This window comes from Hydra vulgaris, chromosome 11 (genome assembly GCF_038396675.1).
Source record: "Hydra vulgaris chromosome 11, alternate assembly HydraT2T_AEP".
NCBI lineage: Eukaryota > Metazoa > Cnidaria > Hydrozoa > Anthoathecata > Hydridae > Hydra > Hydra vulgaris.
In genome coordinates, this window is record NC_088930.1 from 27,866,232 (window position 1) to 27,889,000 (window position 22,769).

The 22,769-nt window shown below is 25.4% G+C and overlaps 1 protein-coding gene across 3 annotated transcripts in view; it reads right to left on the reverse strand.

Moving 5' to 3' along the window:
- LOC101241822 (E3 ubiquitin-protein ligase SHPRH) overlaps nucleotides 1–22,769 on the reverse strand; it is a 74,327-nt gene that overhangs the window by 36,362 nt on the left and 15,196 nt on the right. For all 3 annotated transcript variants that reach the window (XM_065810652.1, XM_065810651.1, XM_065810653.1), the window contains 12 exons: nucleotides 21,658–21,762; nucleotides 12,823–12,943; nucleotides 12,543–12,740; nucleotides 10,956–11,587; nucleotides 9,273–9,473; nucleotides 8,517–8,632; nucleotides 8,396–8,447; nucleotides 8,163–8,281; nucleotides 6,824–6,901; nucleotides 4,872–4,957; nucleotides 2,447–2,520; nucleotides 2,133–2,261 (listed from right to left, as the gene is read on the reverse strand). In XM_065810652.1, coding sequence (XP_065666724.1) covers nucleotides 2,133–2,261; nucleotides 2,447–2,520; nucleotides 4,872–4,957; nucleotides 6,824–6,901; nucleotides 8,163–8,281; nucleotides 8,396–8,447; nucleotides 8,517–8,632; nucleotides 9,273–9,473; nucleotides 10,956–11,587; nucleotides 12,543–12,740; nucleotides 12,823–12,943; nucleotides 21,658–21,762 — 1,911 coding nt within the window. The remainder of the gene's footprint in view (nucleotides 1–2,132; nucleotides 2,262–2,446; nucleotides 2,521–4,871; nucleotides 4,958–6,823; nucleotides 6,902–8,162; nucleotides 8,282–8,395; nucleotides 8,448–8,516; nucleotides 8,633–9,272; nucleotides 9,474–10,955; nucleotides 11,588–12,542; nucleotides 12,741–12,822; nucleotides 12,944–21,657; nucleotides 21,763–22,769) is intronic.

Sequence of the window (22,769 nt, forward strand, 5' to 3'; positions counted from 1 at the left end):
GGTGGGGATCGAATTCCGAACCTCCCGCTTATGAAGCGAGCGCTTTACCACTACACCACTACCGCATATATATATATATATATATATATATATATATATATATATATATATATATATATATATATATATATATATATATATATATATATATATATATTAAGCAACAATATATATTAGGCAACTCATATGTGCATGTTTGGGCAGCCATTATACCCAATTTTTTTTTTAATTTCAACTCACATCCCCAAAACCATAAAGGCCACTACAGTCAAGAAGACTACTCTAGTTGTGGTTACAACCCTTTCTCAACTCTAAAACTCCACAACATAAACCCTGACAAACAAAGCCGCTGCACAGAGAAACAAATTGAGCAAGGTACTACCAGGGATGTGGTGGGGATCGAACTTGGAACTTCTTGCTTATGAGGCGAGTGCTCTGCCACTACACCACTACCGCACTAATTTAATGAGAAGAAAGAGTTTTTAAGGACTTATAAGAAAATGTGAACAAATGTATGCAAATAACTTATGTAAATGTTATTTAAAGTTTTACTTTTTATGCTTTATACAACTAAGTTGAGTTAGGAAAAATGGGAATATAATATGTAAAGAAAAAGGGAATATAATATGTATATATAATATCTATATTGCTATATAAGTGTTTTGCTTTGCATTTTAAAAATTAAAAAAAAAAGCAAGCTGAAGATTTGAACCATACTTGTGTCCAACTACTTTATAAGCACAGACCTAAACTACTTTAGTTGAGTGAGACGCCTAAACCTAAAAATGTAGGTGGCACTGTCAATATGCACGCGGTTAGATTTTCAAATTTGTATTTTCTTTTAAATCTTTATAAATCTCCAAAATATCTCTAAATCTGACTATTATCATCATTATAAATAATATAACAATAGTATACTGAGCTAAGTTTGATCATAGTTATAAATAACTTAATCAACCCTATATCTTAGCTCTTAAAATTCAGATATTTAAACTTTTATATTTACATTTTCTTTTCTTTACTAACAGAGCAAAACTTATTATCAATATCACAAAAATTTTAGATATTAGTCTTGAATATATAAATAGATAGATATTTACATTAAGTTTAATTTCATTAAGAAATGAAAGTATATGTTGGTTTTATTTTTTCATAATGTAAATTCTAAATTCATGTTAGAATTTGCAAAATATTAATAAAATTATATACATTAATAAAATGATTTAATACTTTTGCTTACTTTAAGTACATGTTTTTATGCTTTAATTAAGGAACTACCTTAACGTATTTACAATCTTTTGGATACCACAGTCAATTATGACCTGTATTACAGTTCCTATCAGCTAGTATATTATAGTAAATGAAGGAAAAACAAATATATTTTTCTCTGCTTTGTTTTGAAAAAGCTAAATTTTTTATAATTCCGACTTAATAATAAAAATATCAAAGAAACTAAAGATTTGAACTAAAAGATGTCTATGATACAACTTTTTAAATTTGAATTTAACACACACACAAGTATGTATGAATATATATATGTATGAATACATATATATCATAATTTTATGACTTATATTATTCATAACTTTATGACCTTATATATGAAATTTTAATTTACATTACTACTTTGACTTTTTGATTTTTTCAGTAATGTATAATTAGTATTTTAGATGTGCTAGTTTACCTTGGTTTTAGATGTGCTGATTTACAATTATTGGAGGTGCCTGGTAATTTTGAAGGTGCTTTTAAAATTTTAAAGGTGCCTGGCAACCTAGAAACACAAAAAATGGTATCAGTTACCTGAAAAATCCTGCAGTGTACCGGGTACCAGGTAATTTCAAATTACCTGGCAAACATACATAAAATACAGGGTATTTATCATCTTCCAGGATTCCTGAGCATTTGAAAAGTTTACCAAGCTACTTCAGGGGAAGCCAGGCACCTCCAAAAATTAGCTAACAACTCCAAAAATTACCAGGTACCTAGAATAACAAAAAATTTTGCCGGGTACCCGGCACACCTCTAATAATTAGTTTGTAATAATTATTATACAAGAAATAATATATACAAGAGTAATGATTGTGGTTGAATAATAAATTTTATTATTTTCTAACTTGAATGTTGATATGTACCTTTTGTCCATCTAAAGTATAGGAATTTTCTTCACCATTTTGCTTGAGTTGTACTCTCATTGTACACATGTTTAGCTCATCTAACAATTGTAGTTGACGATAATAAAATAAAAACTGTATGCGCAGACACTAAAATACATAAACTTTTTATAACAAAAAATATTAAAAGTCATCATCTTTTTCATTTTAACTAATAATTTAAAAACAAGGTTATTCACATGAATTACCAAGTTATCCCTAGACACTTTAGTTCAAATAATTACTAATATGTACATTAGATTCTTAAGTAATCTAATAAATAAAATAAAATTTACTTTAAACTCCTTTTTTAATGAATCCACATATTTCATATATTCCTTCCCTTGATTCAGTATACTACGAGATGCATCTACCAAAAATAAGAAGTTCTTTAAAAATAAAAAGTTATTTAAATTAGGAAATTTTTTCAAAACAATTTTTAAAGAATAAATATAAGCTAAAAAAATATTTTTTATAAATAATTAAACAATTATGTTCAAATTTACAATTTTTTGTTAGTATTTTAATGTATGACTTTTAAATAATTAAATTAAATAACTAGAAACAAAGTATTATAAAAAGTTTTCTCAAATAATGATGTATGCAATAACATTTAATATGCACAACATACAAATTGTAATGATTGGTACAAAAATAGTTCTCTTTAGATATTATTAACAAATTGGTACAATTCCCTCTGCAAACGGTTAATGATTGCTAGATTAATAATTTTTTTTGGGATTATTTCCACACTAAGGAATTCTCGTGAGAACACACATAAAAGCTGTAGTGCTATATAAATATATGTGTGTGTATGTGTGCGCATGCGTGCGTGAGTATCTACCTCAAATGACTACAGCTATATTGACTAAGTGTTTGAGTTGGGGCAGCAATCTTTTTTTTTTATAGTAGATATATATAGTATTTTTTGGAAATTATTCAGTAAAGATTTTAAAGACCATTCAATAGTTATGTGTACATTATGTGATAAGGCAATGATAAGTGAAGGGAAAACTGGATATACATGTACTAACAACACCTGTAACATAATTAAGTACCATAAGGTAATGCATGAAAAAAAGATACTAGAAGGGGAGAAACACAAAAAGGAAAAAATTCAAAATCAAAAAAACTTGAAATTTTTTTGTTCCATTGTATGATTTACCAAACAAGAGAGTGAGATAAGCACTAATGCTTCTGCAAATGTTAATCCAGGCAAAATTTGTTAACTTTTTTTTTATAAACATTTTATGTATGATTAAGTTTTACAAAACCTGTACAATTTTTTTTTACTTTGGATTGTTGCACAGATAAATGTGAACTGTAATTACCCAGAATAGATTGCAAGAAACTTTTAATATAAAGAAAATTTGGGATATAGATAGTTCTCAATCTTAAGTAATTCATAAAAAAAATTAGAGAAATGATTGGATTAGATAATCAGTCATTCTCAATTTAGGGTGACTTATGAAAGATTAGACTTATGAAAAAATTAAAACCAAATCAAAATTGCAAATTTTGATTTGGTTTTTATTAGTAAGGTATTACCATCAATTTACTCAATAATGGATAAAATAAAAATCATAGTGAATAGCAGAGTTCATAAGTTTCATGACTGATACATGTACAAGCACTTCAAATGAAGTTTTTGTGAGCATGACAAGTAACTGTTTAGAGAAAACTCATCAAAAAACATTTCCCGTACAACATAAAGTAGCAAACTTCACTGAGCATCATCTCAGTAATGAGAGATTTGATGATATTATTGCACAGTAAACATAGTTGGACCTGCTCTTGCAGCGAACCTCCATTATCACATCATTTTTATGTTGCCTCTCTTTCTCTTTTCTACAAATACTATAACAGTCACTGCTCTAAAGAACTAGCGTCTCTTGTGCCATCTACTAAAATTCATTCTCATGTTACTCATCATGTATGTATGTATGTATGTATGTATGTATGTATGTATGTATGTATGTATGTATGTATGTATGTATGTATGTATGTATGTATGTATGTATGTATGTATGTATGTGTGTATGTATATATGTATGTATGAATGTATGTATGTACGTATGCATACGCATTTCTGTTTGCATATATCTTCAGGAGAGTGCTTGATGAATTAAAGTAAATTAAAATAAAATAAGTTAAAACAGAGCTGTATTTATATATTTTTTATAAATAAAACTACAGATTTTTTGCAACTATAAGTTTCATGCTAACCTAAACCTTTTAGCATAAAACTTATATGTGGTAGAGGTGTAGTGGTAGAGCGCTCGCCTCATAAGTGAGAAGTTCCGGGTTCGATCACACGATCGCCAAGGTTGGTGTTTCAGAGTTATAAAGTTGAGAGAGGGTTGTAACCACAAATAAAGTAGCCTTCTTGACTGTAGTGGCCTTCATGGCCTTGGGGAGGTAAATTAACAAACATACAAAAAAAATTTTAGTTGTAAACAGTATGTAGTTTTATTTATAATATAGATACACCAATGTAAAAACACAGTATGCAGTTTTATTTATGATATGTATATATATATATATATATATATACATATACCAATTTACAAGGTGTTAATATCATCATTTATAAGGTATTAATAACTGTATTCTGTAATACTCAAGTGCCATTTATAAGATGTTAATAACTCAAAAATGGCACTTTTAAAAGTAAAAATTTTCAAAAATTTATATAAAACTATATAAAAAATTTTTTACTACCAATAGTTTTTGCAAAAGATAAAAGCACTTTAAACAATTTTTCCATTTCTGTTTCAAGTCTAAGTCCAGATACTTTTTCATTTTCACTAGAAACAAAATTTAAGCAGTTTAATAAAAGTTTGCGTTAAGAACATTGATAATTAAAAATCAACTTATCTGTTATGAAAGTAATTTATGAAAGGATTGTTTTTTTATCTTTTAAATAACTTTATATGAACAAAATTATTGAATAAAATTGACACAGTAGTCAAACATTTTATTATTTATTCAATTAAATACATATATAATAGTAATTAAAAATGTGCACATGTTGCTAAGTTACAAGATTTAATCAAAGTTAAAGATGTTGAAAAAAAAGAGTGTTTGAACAAAAGAATGAAAAATACAAAAATTAAAATTTTTTGATAAAATTATGAAATTTTTAGTTTTTATTGAAAAGAATCTAAAATCATAAACTTAGTATAAGGCATAGAAAAAGCATAAATGACTATTTCTATATTCATTTTACCAGAAAAATTTTTTTATGTTAAAACGAACATAAAGCTTTCAAGTTTTAATAATTATAAAGATATCTTGAAAACATTACCAAACTTTTTTTTTAGTTTGTTATGGCATACTTTTTCCTAAATGTGTTTTATAAGACTTCCAAAACATACCAATAAATTTAAATAATATTGGATAATCTATTTAGTTTTGATGATGCAAAGATTCGCTTAAATATTCATTTAAATATAAATTAATCAAAAATATAAATCTTTTCTTGACATCTATAAGGCTCTTTGATGTGTACGACTAAAATTTAGTTAATAGCAAGAAAGAGTCACAGCACTTTTTTTATAAGAAAATGTGAACGAAAGTGTATGCAAATATCTAACTTAAGTAAACTTCAAATTATGTAATGTTAAAAATTATATCAAGTTATACTTTTACATGAAAATTCCATTGCACCAATATCTCTTTAATTTTGATTCATTTGCCATTTTTTAAAGTTATACTGTCTTTTGTTTATAAAATAGTATTAAAAATTATTAGTTTAGTATGCCTTAGTGGCTGAAGTGTTTAGCATACTATGCTTTTGAAGTGCATAGCAAAGGTTCAAATCCTTTTGCATGTACATTTAATTTTTTTTTTTAATCCAAGATACAAAAAAAAAACATTTTTAAAGTTCTTCTAGATATTATATACACAACATATATAAACATGTTGTATACAAAGAAATGGGAGAGAACTTTTAAAGAAGCTTAAATTTCTATAAACATCAAAACACCGGGAGAAATTTGTAGCACACAATTCTGACATATGCGCACATGTCACGATAGAGATGCTTATATTATTTGTTTGCACATTAAACACACATTAAAAAGACAACTTTCTTTCTTGTAGTAAAAAAGATTTTACATTCAAATTTTTATTGTCTTCAAAATAATTAAATGGGTGAGGGTCCTAATAAGCTGCAGATGTTGTGGAAAAAATTTTAATAAAAACTTAAAAACTTAACAAAGAAAAAAATTAATAAGCCCGCTCCTGTTTTTTTTAAAGAAGTTTACAATTTTATAATAAGTAGTTATAAAGTATTACACATTAATTGTTAACTCAAAACAAAGAAAGTAAAGTTATTGCAAAGCATTTCGTTTATTTATGAAAATTCTGATCATTTGTCTTGTTTGTTTTGTTTATAGTTTAATAATCACAATTTTAAAATCATTAAAATTTTAAAATCCAATTTTTCTAATAAAATCTAAATTGGTAAATACATACTACTTGGGTCAATATAAAAAAGTTGAGTGTCTATGACCTGTTTTAAAAAAGATTTGTTTTTTAGGTACATACATTAAGCAATACCTAATTATAAAATGTAACATACCTGCTTTAAAAAAATGCATGCACTGTTACAAAGTATGAACATACCTGTTTTAAAAAAATGCATGCACTGCTACAAAGTATGAACATACCTGCTTTGAAAACACCGTTGAGAGAATAGTATTAATTCGTAAAGTTCAAGTTTTCTTTCAAAGTTACAGAAATTACAACTAAAAAAAAATTAATTTAATTATGTTAGTTTACATCAGAATAACTAAAAAAAAATTTAAATAATTTAATTAAGTTACTTTACATTTTTTTTTAATTTGAATCTACTTTCCCAAAGCCATGAAGGCCACAGTCGAGGAGGCTACTTTAATTGTGGTTACAACCCTCTCTCAACTCTTAAAGTTTTTGTTTTATCCAATAACTTATGCATCACCTGTTACTGTACAAGATTTATAATATAAAAATACATTTTAATATCTGACAACATTTCTTGTACAAGTCTTGTTATAAATCTAAAGAGTTGAAAGTGATTGCTCAGGATTTATAAATTTTTAGCTCTTCCTCATTAAAAATGACTATTTCATGTTTCATTAAACACATGACTTAAAATGTTATGACTTTTCCATAAGCAAGTGATCTTATAAATGATTCTCAAATGAAATTATGCAACAGCATTTAATTACACCACATTAAATCAAATAATAATAACATGTTCACATTTAAATTACATCACATAATAAACATTATCACATGTTTAAACATTAGCACATGTTTACATCTCAATGTGAACTAATACTAACTGTTACTAAACTAAATAGGGTTAGTAGTATTTCTGACAATAATAAAGCAATTTGAGAAGGTAATTTAGATGCTGTATTTTCAATTAATGGTAGATGCATTTAAACAGGAAAACTAAGCATCCCTAATTTTTGCCCCCACAGAACTATTACATCTTTTCTAGTTTGATGCATCATTTTTAGCAAATCCAATACAATTTAAAAAACTCTAGTTCTATCTTTCCTTATCAAGCTAATTTTCTGCTTTAGTTTTATGGAATAGAAATAATCTTATAAAAATTACATGGACTAAAAATAATCCCATAAATATTTTATGAACTAGAAATAATCCCATAAATATTTTATGAACTAGAAGTCCATAAAAATAATATTCCTACAATTTTGTCACGATTTCATTTTATAAATTACTGAAAATATAAAATGTGTTAATTTGAAGAAATGCCAGTTGTTTTATCTACTATATCTACTATTATATATTTTATCTACTATTGTTTATCTGCTATTATACTTTTTGCTTTACAAGTCTTCAACAAAATCTCCTTTTAATGAATGAGATAATATATTTTTTTAAAACCTAATACAATTTAGTTTTATGCATTTTTGCATACTCAAATGAACTTCCATTACATATAAACTTGATGCATTTAAAACTTGGTATTAAAAACTTAATCATCAAGAAACAAACCTCCCCGAACCCACATTTTTGTTCCTTTGTAAACAACATTCAGCTACATTCCTTACACAAAATAAATCAGGAAACTTTGCAATGTCATTCAGTTCAGTGTATATTTCTTTACGCGTCAACTAAAAAAAAAAAAAAAAAAGTGACTTGAAAAAACATTTTTCAAATAAAAAGAGAAATGCATAAATACAACCTATACAACAAAATATACTTATATATAAAAATTTTTGCAATACCTCTTGCTTATCAATGTTTCTTTGGATTTCATAAGTCAAACACGACAAAGAGCTAAACATTAAAAAATAAATTAAAAGTTAAAGAATTAAAAAAAAATCAAAATAATTCAAAACTTCATACTTTACACTAAGTGAAGTTATAAAATCTCCTTTAGTTTTATTGATAAAGTTGTCATAGAAACCATTTTCATTAGTGTAAATAAGTAGTTGCAACCACCAAGGATTATCAAAATCAATCTGAAAATAATTTTAAATAAAAATTTAAATAAAAATGTTTCCTGTAAAATCATACTATGCTATCTTCTAGATCTAACTATATGATTAGGTTTTTTTGAAAGTTCGATTGGAATCATGAAATGAATGCTGAATAATTTCAATAAATGTATATTCATAGCTTATGGCAAACTTCTGAAAGTTATTTACCATGTGATGAGATGGACAGCATTTTGAATGTATCAAAAAACATTTTTTTTAAAACATTCATTTTGAATGTTTAAAAAAAATGTTTTTTGGAAAAACATGGTCATTTTGCAGTCAACTAGAAAGTAATCAGCAACAGAACATATCCAATTTCTCAGTAATCTATTACATAAATGGTGGTTATTTTAACTGTTGTAGTCAAGCTACTTCTTTGTGAATAAGATTTCAATAATGCCTATTAAATAGCTTAAAATCAGGTCTCAGAGGGAATTAATTTAACAGCTTGAAAATTGAAGACAAAAAAATATATAAAGACTGATAAAATACTTATAATATTTACAAAATATACATTATTATACACAATTTATTTACACAATTTATTTACACAATTATTATACACAATTTATTTACAACATACAATAAAATAAAAAAATATATATATATATATAATGCATACCTTATTTTTCTTTTCATTGATTTCCATTTTAATTTGATCTAATTCTGCTTTGCTTATTTCAATGTCATTTTTTATACCTTCAATGTATTTACAACGCAACTGTTCAGTCTCCCTATGCATTTCAATCAAACAGTGCTCATCATATTTGCTTCTTTCAAATGTTGTCAGAATTTCATGAAGATTGAATAAGGTATGCAATTTCTAAACAAAGAAACTTTTATAATATTTATTGGATATCTGGATTGGTACTTCTGATCTGATTATTGTAGTGCTTTGGTAAAAAATATAATAAAATTATAATTTCTACTAAAAGTAGAAATATTGAAAATACTTAAAACATTCTTTTGAACACCATCATCATCGTCATCATCATCATCACCATCATCATCATCATCATCATCATCATCATCATCATCATCATCATCATCATCATCATCATCATCATCATCATCATCATCATCATCAGCAGCATCATCATCATCATCATCATCATCATCATCATCATCATCATCATTACCATTATCATCATCACCATCGTCATCATCTCCATCATCATCATCATTATCATCATTATCACCGTCATCATCATCATTATCATCATTATCATCATCACCATTTTTATCATTATCATCATCACCATCATCCTCATCATCATTGTCATCATCATTATTATCATCATTATTACCATCATCATTATCATCATCATTATTATTATTATCATCATCCTCATCATCATCATCATCACCATTATTATCAAGGTCTCTGAACAAAGCCCAAGAACATCTTAATTTTACCCTTATGCATCTTCTGCATCAGTTGATCTAAGTGAATCTCTAAAGTAAGATCAGAAATTAACAACTCACTCTTTTCCCACTACTCTAATCTTAATCTTTCCTAGACACTCCACGCACAGCACCTAACCATATGATTGGGTAATAAAAGCATCTAACCATATGATTGGCTAATTTCACTTTACTATTAGTTATTAGCTCTGCTAAAATCTTATTCCATTTAAACTCTTACCTTAGCAATTTTTTAAACTAAGTACATTTCAAACATTTGTAAGTGTTATTCCATCTTGGTCTTTAATACAGTCTACTTAAACAACATTTTTTTCTTTTCCTAACCATTTGCTTCACAACTCTGAACATTGCATGTCTTTTGTCTCTAAATCTAGTATTTCACCTAAATTGAAGCTCACCTGATATAAACCTTAAATCCTTTATTCTCAGACTTTTTTCACATTTCATAAATTTTTTTAAGCTACCTGACGAATAAGTTACATTCTGTTGATCCTTTTCAGTAAATCATGTAATTCAGATTGCCAGTTATATAGCATTTGAAAATTCTAACAATATTTCTCCTTCAGTGTTTCTTAGACTAAACCCCTTTCAAAAATATATTCTCTCAAAACCATCTATAAGTAATGATTTTAAAAAATATATATATTCACTCAAAACCATCTATAAGTAATGATTTAAAAAAATATATATATTCACTCAAAACCATCTATAACTAATGATTTAAAAAAAAAGGGAAATAAATGAATATAAGTAACAAAAACTTTATCAATAAATTTTATATTTCTTTTTTAAAACAGTTTAATTTATTAAATTTTTTGCATGCTATAAATTTATTATAATAAATTTATAGCATGCAAAACAAATATTATAAATAACTTACTTGCAAGTTGTCAGTTTTGATATCAGAATTGTTCTTCCATGAAGATATTGCCTGTTCATAAGATTCAATTGCAGCTGGAATATTGCTCATTAGGATCTCAACTCCAGCAATACCATTTATCGCAGAAATTAATTTTCTATGTACTTCTTCTGACTCAACTTTTGCATCAGAAATAAGCTTTTCAATAAGTTTATCCATGGTTATATTACATTTTTCAAAAAAAAAAAGGTTCGTTCGAACAACAGATGGATGACAACATGCTTGACGCAAGGGAAGCATTATTGACAAAATTTGATTAATTTTATCATGATGTAACTCTGATAACTTAGATGATTGATTTAGCAAATTTAGCCCTGTCTTTAAGTCAATTTTTTTTCGACATTTTTCATGTTCTTTGAAATAAAAATTATGTTCAATAGCTGAAAAATGCAAATTAGTTACAAACTCAGACATTTTAGGTATTTCTAATTGTGAGCCAACATGTTCTTTACTATTTCTCCAAGTAATTAATGCAATAAAGTTGAACAGTTTTTGATGATGACCAGCTTTATAATAATCAAGCAAACCTCTTCTCCACCAAAATTGTAAATTGTATGGTTTTACACATAAGAACATTAAAAGTCCATATATATCTAAATATATATATATATACATATATATATATATATATATATATATATATATATATATATATATATATATATATATATATATATATATATATGTATATATATAAATATTTATAGAATAATAACATTTAAATTACTAATAAAATTAAAATTAAGTAACTACCACAAAATTTATAAAAAAAGATTTAATTGTCTTTGGCTTATGTAGTAGTAATGTTATAAATGTAAAACACTCAAAATAACACAAAATAATCAAAATAACACAAAACACTAAAGATATAACAAAATGCCAAGTATAAAAAAAATACTCAAGATATCACAAAAGTGGTAATTTAGTTTTTTTAAATGTTTTTAATAACTTGTTAACGAAACAGTAAAGCGGAAACAAGGATGATAAGACTCTAATTCTATTTATATATTGGATTTTAAGACAGATATGTTTTAGCAGAGAGTGGTAATAGTTTATATTTTTCTATTATGGTTTTGTTATCCTACTTTCCTGTTATTATTGACTTAAATTTCTTCTATATTTAGCAAACTTTTCACTACATTGTAAAAAAAAATATGTTAGTTTAGAATCAAACAAATAAACAAATGATTTGTTTCCAGTCTGCATTATTTTGCTTTATATCAAATTTCCTCAAAACCGAGCAACTCTAAAATCTTGCCTAAAGTGAACATAAAATTTGATTACCAAAAACATCTGGTGTACTAAAATGAACATAAAATTTGATTACCAAAAACATCTGATGTTCTAAAATGAACATTAAAGTTGATTACCAAAAACATCAAAACTTTTAAGATCTCATAAAATATTACAAGATCATAAAAAAAAAATTTTTATTTAAAATTTTTTTATAAAAAAAAATATTCCCTTAATTCTCAAAGGTAAAAAATGTTGCTTAAAACAATTACATTTTGTTGTAAAAATTTAAAAAACTTGAAAAAAACTTAATACCATCAATTTTCTTCTGAAGTGGTGTTCCAGTTACACACCATCGATGGCATGCATTGATTCTTAGACACATTTCTACTAATTTTGTGCTTCTACATTCAACCATTTGGGCTTCATCTATGCACATTCTCCAAAATTTTAAAGCGATTAATGGACAAGGTACACTAACGTATCTTTTTTTGTAACGTAGTGAAAAACTTGCTAAATATAGAAAATATACAAGTCATTAATAACAGAAAAAGACAATAACAAAAACATAATAGAAAAAATTATAAACTATTACCATTCTCTGCTAAAACATAGTTAAAATCCAATCGAAGAGTGTTAAATGAAGTCAAAATTATATCATATTCTGCTAAATATTTAGGTTGAATAAATTTGTGCTGTTTTATCCCTTTGTAAACCTAAAGAAATGTATTTTGAACTTTATTATACAATAGGGTGTGTCATAAAACATTTTTTTTTAATGTCTGATGATATCCCCTAAATGTGTTCTATGTAATAAATTAATACTAAATTTAAAAAAATTTTAAATAAAAAAAATTTTTATTGGTCGCTCAAGACCCTTAAACATCAGTTGGGTCTTATTTTTTGTTAATAAAAGATAAAACTTAATAATTTTTATATAAAATGATTATTATTTTGAGATATGCTTTTAAAGTTGTTTTTTTTAATTTGCATCACCGGACCTATGCAAAGTTCTAACCACATACTGAATTTTTTATGTATATTATTTACAAAACGTGTTTGTAAAACCTTTACAGCGGAGAAAATAGTACCTTTAAATTTAAGATATACGGGGTAGGGGGCCTGCACAGAAGAAAAAAAATTACCTGTTACTCACAATTTTTGAATGAAGACAATTTATTAAATTTCTTTTGCGTACAATTCAATAAATTTTTTTTTATATAAATCAAGTTATATTATTAAGTTAAAGAAATCACGAGTAGACTAAAACATTTGCTGATGACACTAATATTATGCTAAACATATTTATATGCATTGGTGGTGTAGTTGTAGAGCGCTCGCTTCATAAGCGAGAGGTTCCAAGTTCGATCTCCACCACGTCCCTGGTAGTACCGCGCTCAACTTGTTTCTCCACGCAGCGGCCTTGTTCGTCAAGTTTCGTGTTTCAGAGTTATAGAGTTGAGAGAGGGTTATAACCACAATTAAGTAGCCTCCTCGTCTGTAGTGACCTTCTGGGTCTTGGGGAGGTGAATTAACAAAAAAAAAAAAAAAAATTTATATAACAGAGGTTTCATTATGCACGCGCACATTACAGACTCCGAAAAATACATGTCTATGTATTTTTCTATATAAAATAAGACAAACTAGTATATATAAAAACCTAGTATATTTCTATTCTCTCCAAATTGTTTAAAGTTCGAATATGGATTGTATTTTGAAGGACAAAAGAGTTACTTTGAAAAATTTTAAATCCTGAGACTTTGTCAATGCTTTTTGAATTAAAGCACACAGAAAAAGAGAAGACTTATGTTATTAAAATCATATGTAATTTGTTTGATCTTCATTAAAATAAAATTTTATTCAAAACCAATGGTGTCGTAAAGGCAGCTGCCCTACGGTTTATAAATGGCACAAGTTAAAATATTTTAACATGTTAATATATTTTATTTAATTTGGTATATAAATAAAAATAAATATTGTTCAATAAATAAATTAAATTTTTTCTTAACAAAGGTTACCTCATATTTATTTTCCTTCTTTTTATTTTATTATTACTCTAAATTAAATTGCTTGCAAATAAAAAAAAGAAGATTTGTAATTACACATAAAATGAAAATACTTTTAAGTTTGTTTATTAGTTATTGAACTTAATTTTTAATGAACAAATTTTAACGAATGTTTATTTATTATAAGCATATACAATTCAGATTATTAAATACACTTATATTGTTTTAGTTGTGTATTTTTTTAAGTTTGCACAATTAAAATGTTGCGTAGAAGTATTTAAATAACTTTTTGTTATAAGAATAATTAACAAAAGAGTTTGCATAATTAAGACTTTTATATTTAATTTAATTTTATTCTTAAATTAAAATAAAAAAAATTAAAAATTTAATCGTTAAAAACAATTCTTCTCTATAACTTTGTGTTTCTTTGCGATTTGTTCAAATGTAAAACATTTTTATGGTAACGTAAAACATTTATGCATTAAATTCGTGGCGAATGCGTTCTAACTATGTATCAAAAAATGCGCAAAATAGACATTTAACTTTTTCATATTTTTATATAACGCAAGTGAAAACGCTAAGCAACATAAATTTAAAAAATACTTAAAAACCTAATTTATTCTTTGCTAGTTGAAACAAAATTGCTGTTTAAATAATTAACAAGGGTTTTTCTTTATCAATATGTTAATATTTTTTGTTTACTCCCGAAATTTTAAAAAATTGTTATTTTTTTTATTCAATAATGATTCAATAACAATAATTATTCAAAAACTAATTTCAAAAATAATGAAAAATATATATATTTTACTAAACAATATTGAACTAAAATTAGAATATTAGAATAACAATTGAAAACATAACAAACTTTTCATAATATATCTACATTTACAACATATATACATTGTTTTAGTCATTTGTGTTAATTGTTAAATTGAACTAGTTTGCAGTTATTTATTGCGGTAGTTGAAACACTAAACATGTATAAAAAAAATAATGATAATTTTATTTATAAAATTATCATTATTTTTTTTAAATAATGATAAAAAAAATTTATTGAATGTCAAATATTGTGTTAAGCTATTGCATTTAACCATTTTTTATTTAAAACAAGGCCTGATATATATTTTAAGAATCCTATTTTAGAAAATTTTAAATTTGCCTATAAATCATTCATACATTTATTACATTTGCAGTAAAAAGTTACGAGAAGATAATTAAAAAGATTTAAAGAAAAAAAAAGTAACTAAGTAAGGTTAATAGAACAAATATTCGCAGGTAAATGCAGCAATTGTTATATATTTTTAAATTATTATGAAAATTAATATATTAAACGTTTTTATTAAAACAATAATAAAATAGGAACTTCAATCATTTATGAAAAAAAGGTTTTTAACCACCAGTAAAATGAAACTAATTTAAATAAGTGAAGCAAAAAAAAATGTTATAGTTTACGCCATAAATTTGTCAACGAAGCAAATTAACGTAGCATGTCATAAACAATAAAACTATTTTAAATGCTTAATAAAAATTTAAATTATTTTATGAAATTTTAGTATATGGATTTTCTAAATTTCATCATGATTATTTGTAAAACCTTGTTTTTCAAAACTCCAATTTTTTTTTAATTGGTTAAACATGTCAAATTTAAATAAGTTTTAAAAGTAACGGAAAACTGAACAATTATACTGTACAACAAATTTTAAGTTTTAAAAAAATCCATGAAAGCTGTTATTTTCGACGCTGATATATATATATATATATATATATATATATATATATATATATATATATATATATATATATATATATATATATATATATATATATATATATATATGTATATGTATATGTATATTTATATATATATATATATATTTATATATATATATATATATTTATACATATATATATATATATATATTTATATATATATATATATGTGTGTGTGTGTGTATGTATATTAGAGTTAAGCTTTTACCAACCTTTAAATTTACTAATAAATCGGTAAAAAAAGCATAATTTACTGGTAAATATTGGTAAAAAATTTAAAAAAATCATAAACTCAACTTTTTTTGTTTCAAAATTTTTAAAGGATTCAAATCTAATATCTTTATTTATAAACAAATAGTTATATTGATACAAAATAAGCTTTGAGGAAACAAAGTGAATCAAATAAGTTGTCATTCATTCTGGAATATATTTTTGATATTTGACTGGGGCCGGGGCTTGATTTGATAAACCATAGCTGGAACTTTATAACGGAAATAAATATTTCCTGGATTGAAATTAAGATTATGTTTATAAATATACAGAAATGAATATATATATATATATAAATATATTCTACATATATAAATATATAATATATATATATATATATATATATATAAATATCATAACAGGCTTTATATATATATATATATATATATATATATATATATATATATATATATATATATATATATATATATATATATATATATATATATATATATATATATATATCATAACAGGCTTTATATATATATATATATATATATATATATATATATATATATATATATATATATATATATATATATATATATATATATATATATATATATATATATATATATATATATATATATATATATATATATATATATATATAAATTAGTAAAAAACACTTATCTAACTTTTATCTTCTACTTTAAGTTTCACCATTGCTGGATCATCAGAAAGATAAAAGTTAGATAAGTTAGATAATTTATTATTGCTCTGTTCTTTAAGAACATTGAGCACTCTATATATATATATATATATGTATATATATATATATAAGTAAATGTGTATATATATATATATATATATATATACATATATATATATATATATATATATATATATATATATATATATATATATATATACATATACATATATAATCATAATAATATATATATAATAATAATAATAATTAGAGATTAAAGTGCCATTATTTACACCAATCACAATAGTGATGAAGTAATTCAGAAGCACTAAAACAAGTTAGCTATGTGTTTGAAAAAGTGTTTGTAAAAATATTTATGCTTGCTAATTTGTTTTCTAGATCCAAATAAAACAGCTTCTGTTTTATTTGGGTTAAGCAGAAGTCTATTTTCTAGAAACCACTTTGTTACTGCATCAGCACACACATTGATTTCATTAATGCTATCTATGCCTGGGTTGATGACAGTATAAAGTTGGGTATCATCAGCATATTGATGATGATTGGTACCGAGTTTAGCTATAATATGATATATAGGTGAAACAAACATGGAAAATAGAAATGGGCCTAATACACTACCCTGTGGTACTCCTGTTGAACTTGCTATTAGTCAAGATTTTGTTGATCCAATAGAAACAAAAGATTTTCGAGAGTGCAAGTATGATGTCAGCCATTTTAGTGCAATATCTGTGACACCAAATTTATCTTTAATACAGGAAATCAGCAGGCTGTGATCAATTGTATCAAATGCTGAAGATATGTCCTTAGATAGGAGAATAGTGTTCAAAGCATTATCAATGTTTAGCAGGATGTCATTGCATATCTTTAATAGTGCTGTTTCAGTTGAGTGATTCGATCTAAAACCAGATTGTAAAGGATTGAAGTTAATAGATGAAGTTACGTGTGGAAGAAGACGAGATAATGCAAGCTTTTCAAGAATTTCGGAAATTGTATTGAGATTTGATATTGGGCATAGATTTGATAAGTCAAATTCTGCTAGTCCTGATTTTTTGGGAATTGGTGTTATTTGAGCAACTTTATATGAGGCTGGGAAAATTCCAGATTTGAATGAGAGGTCAGCAAGGTGAGCTATAATTGGACAGAAAAGTTCTGAACAAGATTTAAGAATGTTTGTTGGAATAATATCAAGTGGCGATGTCTTAGGTTTGAGAGCTTTGATTATTTTTGACACATCTGTTGGTGTGACTGTACCAAATCTTGTTAAAATATTTACCGGGGGATATAATTTTTTGCAAGCCTTTCCCGGATAGTATTTTTTATACTTTCAAGTTTGTGTATGAAATATTGACTTATTATATCGCATTTTGCTTCTAGTATAGTGTTTTTAGTTTTAGAACTATTTGAATGTAGTAATTTCTTGGCAATACTCCATGTTTCTTTCTGATTACCATATGCTGAATTTAGATTTGCCTAATAATGATTACATCTGGATTTATGAATTGCTGCTAATGCCTCACAGCATGCAATTCGATATAAGTTTTTATCTGATAAGTTTCCAGTTTTTTTATAACAACGCTCCAGTTTACGACGTCTGATTTTTTTATTCTTGGCATCTGAAGATAACCATTTATCATCATGTTTACCAGGTCGCATTGAATATGTCTGAATGGGTGCTAAATGATCGAGAACAGTTGTTATATTTGCTCTTATTTGTTCAGCATAATCATCCACATTGTTTTCAGGTGATAAGCAACATGGCATTACTTGCTATTCTTTTATAAAGCATGACAAATTTAGTTTTCTAAAGTTTCGTTTTGAAAACCAAACAGTTTTACTATTTAAAGGTTGATTATAAAGTGCAACCCGAATCATATAGTGATCTGAAATACCCTCATCAGTTAGTTGAACATTGTTGAGTGAAATATCATCATGCTGATTTATTACTAGATCAAGCAAATTGGCTATACCGGTAGTAGATGATATGCGAGTTGGAGATTGAACTCTTTGTATCATGTTGTAGGTCTCTAGAATCTCAGCGAGTCTTGGATTGCAGTTTGTTGGAGTAGTATCTGGGCAGTCAAAGTCACCACACAGAAGTATTTCTCCAGATGATGTTTGAAGTTCTTCTAGGAGATCAGATTATTCAAAAAATAAAATACTTGTTGGAATGATTGGATTTGATTGATAAATAGCAATAATATTGTAGATATTATTTGCCAGATTTAGTTTAGCAGATATACGTTCATAAGACAGGCAGGTAGACAATAACAAGAGTGGTTTGATATTTAAGTTGTCCCGGTATATTATTGCAACACCTCCTCCACGATGATCTGATTGACAGTACTGAATTGTTTTAAAGCCTGTTGGGGCCATATCTTCTTGAATTGCAGTAGGGTCGTCTGACTTTATCCAAGTTTCAGTGAGTATAAAAAATATCTAGAGAATGATTATGCACTATATCATGAATGATTTTTTTATAGCAGATTGAATATTTTGTATGTTCAATCTACTATAAAAAAGTTTAATGTAGAGGATCTTTTAATGTAGAGGATCTTTTAATTTCTATATGTAAATTATGCAGATTTGATTTCAATCCATTTGAGTTCACCTGATCATATACCCTAATAATATTTTTTTCCATTGAGCACATTGTATCATTGCCTCCTATTTCTTCCCTCAACTTTATGAGCAAGTGCTGCGTTTCTAGTATTTCTAACTTTTCTGTTTTTACTGTCGAACAATCTCTCGTTTGCAGTTTTGTCTTAATCAATAAAAATATTTTTGAAGTTGATATTATCATTTAACTTTTTGGAATTTTTAATTTAAAAATTTTGAGTTTTTCTGTTCTCCAATTCAACTAAGATGAGGTCAGGTGGTCTTTCTGGACTTTTAGTATTTTTAGTTAGTTGAATTATTCTTTTTGTATTTGTTATTGAAAAATCTGGTTTAATTGCTTTTAGTAATGTTTCAATGGTTTTTTATCATTTTCTTCATTAAATTGTTTGTCTAAAGTAGTATGATCAGCTACCCCACTTATAGTGATGTTATTTTCAATTCTATTTTTATTATTAAACTCATTTGTAATTTTTGCCATCATTAGCATTTCAGTTTCTTTTGGTTTTGATTGATTTTACTGAATTGATGTTGCTTGTGCATATGTGAATATTGATGTTGGTTTATTTGATATTGCTATTGAGACATTTATCTTTTCATCTTCAAGAATTTTAAGTTGTTTTAAAAGGTCAGAAACAATATATGATATTTTGCCACACCATTTATGCATATTTTTGGTAACTTCAGCAGATGCACTAGGAATTGTTGGTCAATTTGGCTCTTCTAAGCATTCATAGTCGAACTCCATGCTTTTTTTTATATATATTTTTTATAAATATATGAAAGGGCTACCACGCTGAATAACAGTGGATTACCTCCTTAGTATATATATTAACCATATTAACACAAATAGAACTGTTAGTTTCTTTGTGTTTTTTTCCGTATACATATATATATATATATATATATATATATATATATATATATATATATATATATATATATATATATATATATATATATATATCAAACAATATATATATCAAACAATATATATATATATCAAACAATATATATATATATCAAACAATATATATATATATCAAACAATAATGACGAGGTAGCAGAATAAAATTATCAGAGATTTGTATCTGAATAGGGAAGAACAACAAACAATGTGTAAAACAAGCACTTAGGTGAACCAATTAATTTATATTAGTGATGTACCGATAGCACTTTTTTGGCCAATGCTGATACTGATGTCAATGGATGGGAAATTTTTTTAATTAAATACTTGGACCCAAATCAGAGCCAAACCATTATTTTAAAAGATATTAGAAAAACTCAGTTGAAAAAATATACATTTTTTAGTTTTGATCAATACGAAAAGAATACTTTAAAAAGAATAAAGACAATTTTAGAGGAATGTTTTTTATTTCAATCAATCTTAAAAATAAACATTATAGCCTGTTAACAAAATCAAAATAAACAATATTTTCAAAAAAATTCTAAGTAATGCATAAAGTTTAGTCTATTTATTATTTAGTTATTATCATAATGCAGGATAAAAATATTAAAATGCCATTGGTTGGAAAATCAGTAAATTAATAAAAAAATGGCCCATGCTAATACCAATTGTGCAAAAAGTGGCTGATTAAGCCAATACCAATGCCAATTAATTGGTACATCACTAGTTTATACACATTATAAATTACAATTTTAGTGATGAGCCATACAGAGGAAATCACAATTTTTCAAAAAAGTGGTGGGTGATAGACTTAAATTGACTTTAAAAAAATTATAAATAAAGTATAAAAAAGACATTGGCTTTCATGGACTTTTTTAAAACTTAAAATTTATTGCACAGTATAATTATTCAATTTTCAGTTACTTTTAAAACTTATTTAAATTTGATTTTTTAGGTAATCTAAAGATTTGCCTGGATTTGGCAAAGTTTTTACTAGAAAATAATGTATGTGTTACCCGAGGTTGAATATTCTGCAGCAAATGTTACAAAAAAGCAGTAGAAAGATTCAAGGTAGTTTAATAAAATTCTTTACAATGTGAGGTGTCCAATTGGAATAAAATTAAGTTAATGTATTTAAAATTACATTGTTTTAGAAATAATTATTTCAAAAATTCAAAACACGCAAAAAAATACCATGTATTTTAGGGTATCTTCCTTTACATGCTTCTCAATTTCTAAAACCCATTGTGTTATCAAAGTATCTGGACACACTATAAGTGTACAATGTGTTTCTGTTATCTAAAATAAATTCAAAATAAATCAGTAGAGTACTGAGTATTAACAGTTTATTTTAATAATAATGTTTATGCTAGGTTATACAATGATGGCTCAGATATTTAAACTTTTAAACAATAATAATGTTTATGCTAGGTTATACAATGATGGCTCAGATATTTAAACTTTTAAACAATAAAAGAGAGCTACAAGAATAAACTTAAAAATAGATTTTATAGAGAATTTTATTATGAAAAAATAAAATTCTTTATAAATAATAAATCTTTGTTGTAATTTATTGAAGAAACATTTTTTACACTTATATAAAAAAAAAAATTTCAGTGACATTGCTGTCTTTTCCTCTAAGACCTTAAGTCAAAATGACAATACTGGTTTTAACAACTACCCTAACTGTAAGAACAATTAATAATAATAATGACTAAAATTTGTATCAATAATAACAATGATTATACTTTGTATCAATATCAGTAATAATAATAACAGTGGTTATAGTGACACTGATGATGACAATAATGACACAGTATGATGATGACAATACTAAAAACTATATCAAAAATAACAGTAACAACAATTATACAATAATAAAAGAAACCTTAAAATTAAATTAACATTTTTAAAAAAGAAAAGTTTAAAAAAAAAAATTATATATTAGAAACCTTTGTATATTTTTTCAAAAGTAAAAAAACTCCTTGATCATACCAAAACCTTTTTAATTAAAATATAAACAGCAAAACCATCAACAACTCTGATTCAGAGTGTGTTCCTCTTGGTGTTCTACTATCAGTTGTTACAGTAACTAGATAGTGTTTCATAAATACTGATGATACTAGATGGCATCAATAATCTAGTAGTATCAAAATCACAGAATCATTACTTAGATGGCATGGGCTCCTTGTTTTTTAGGGCCTTTTATTGCTTATGTTTTACATTAATTTAATTAATGGTTGAGAATGCTGCTTTTATTAAGTGACTGAAACATTTTATATTAAAATAAATTTTAAAAAGCACAA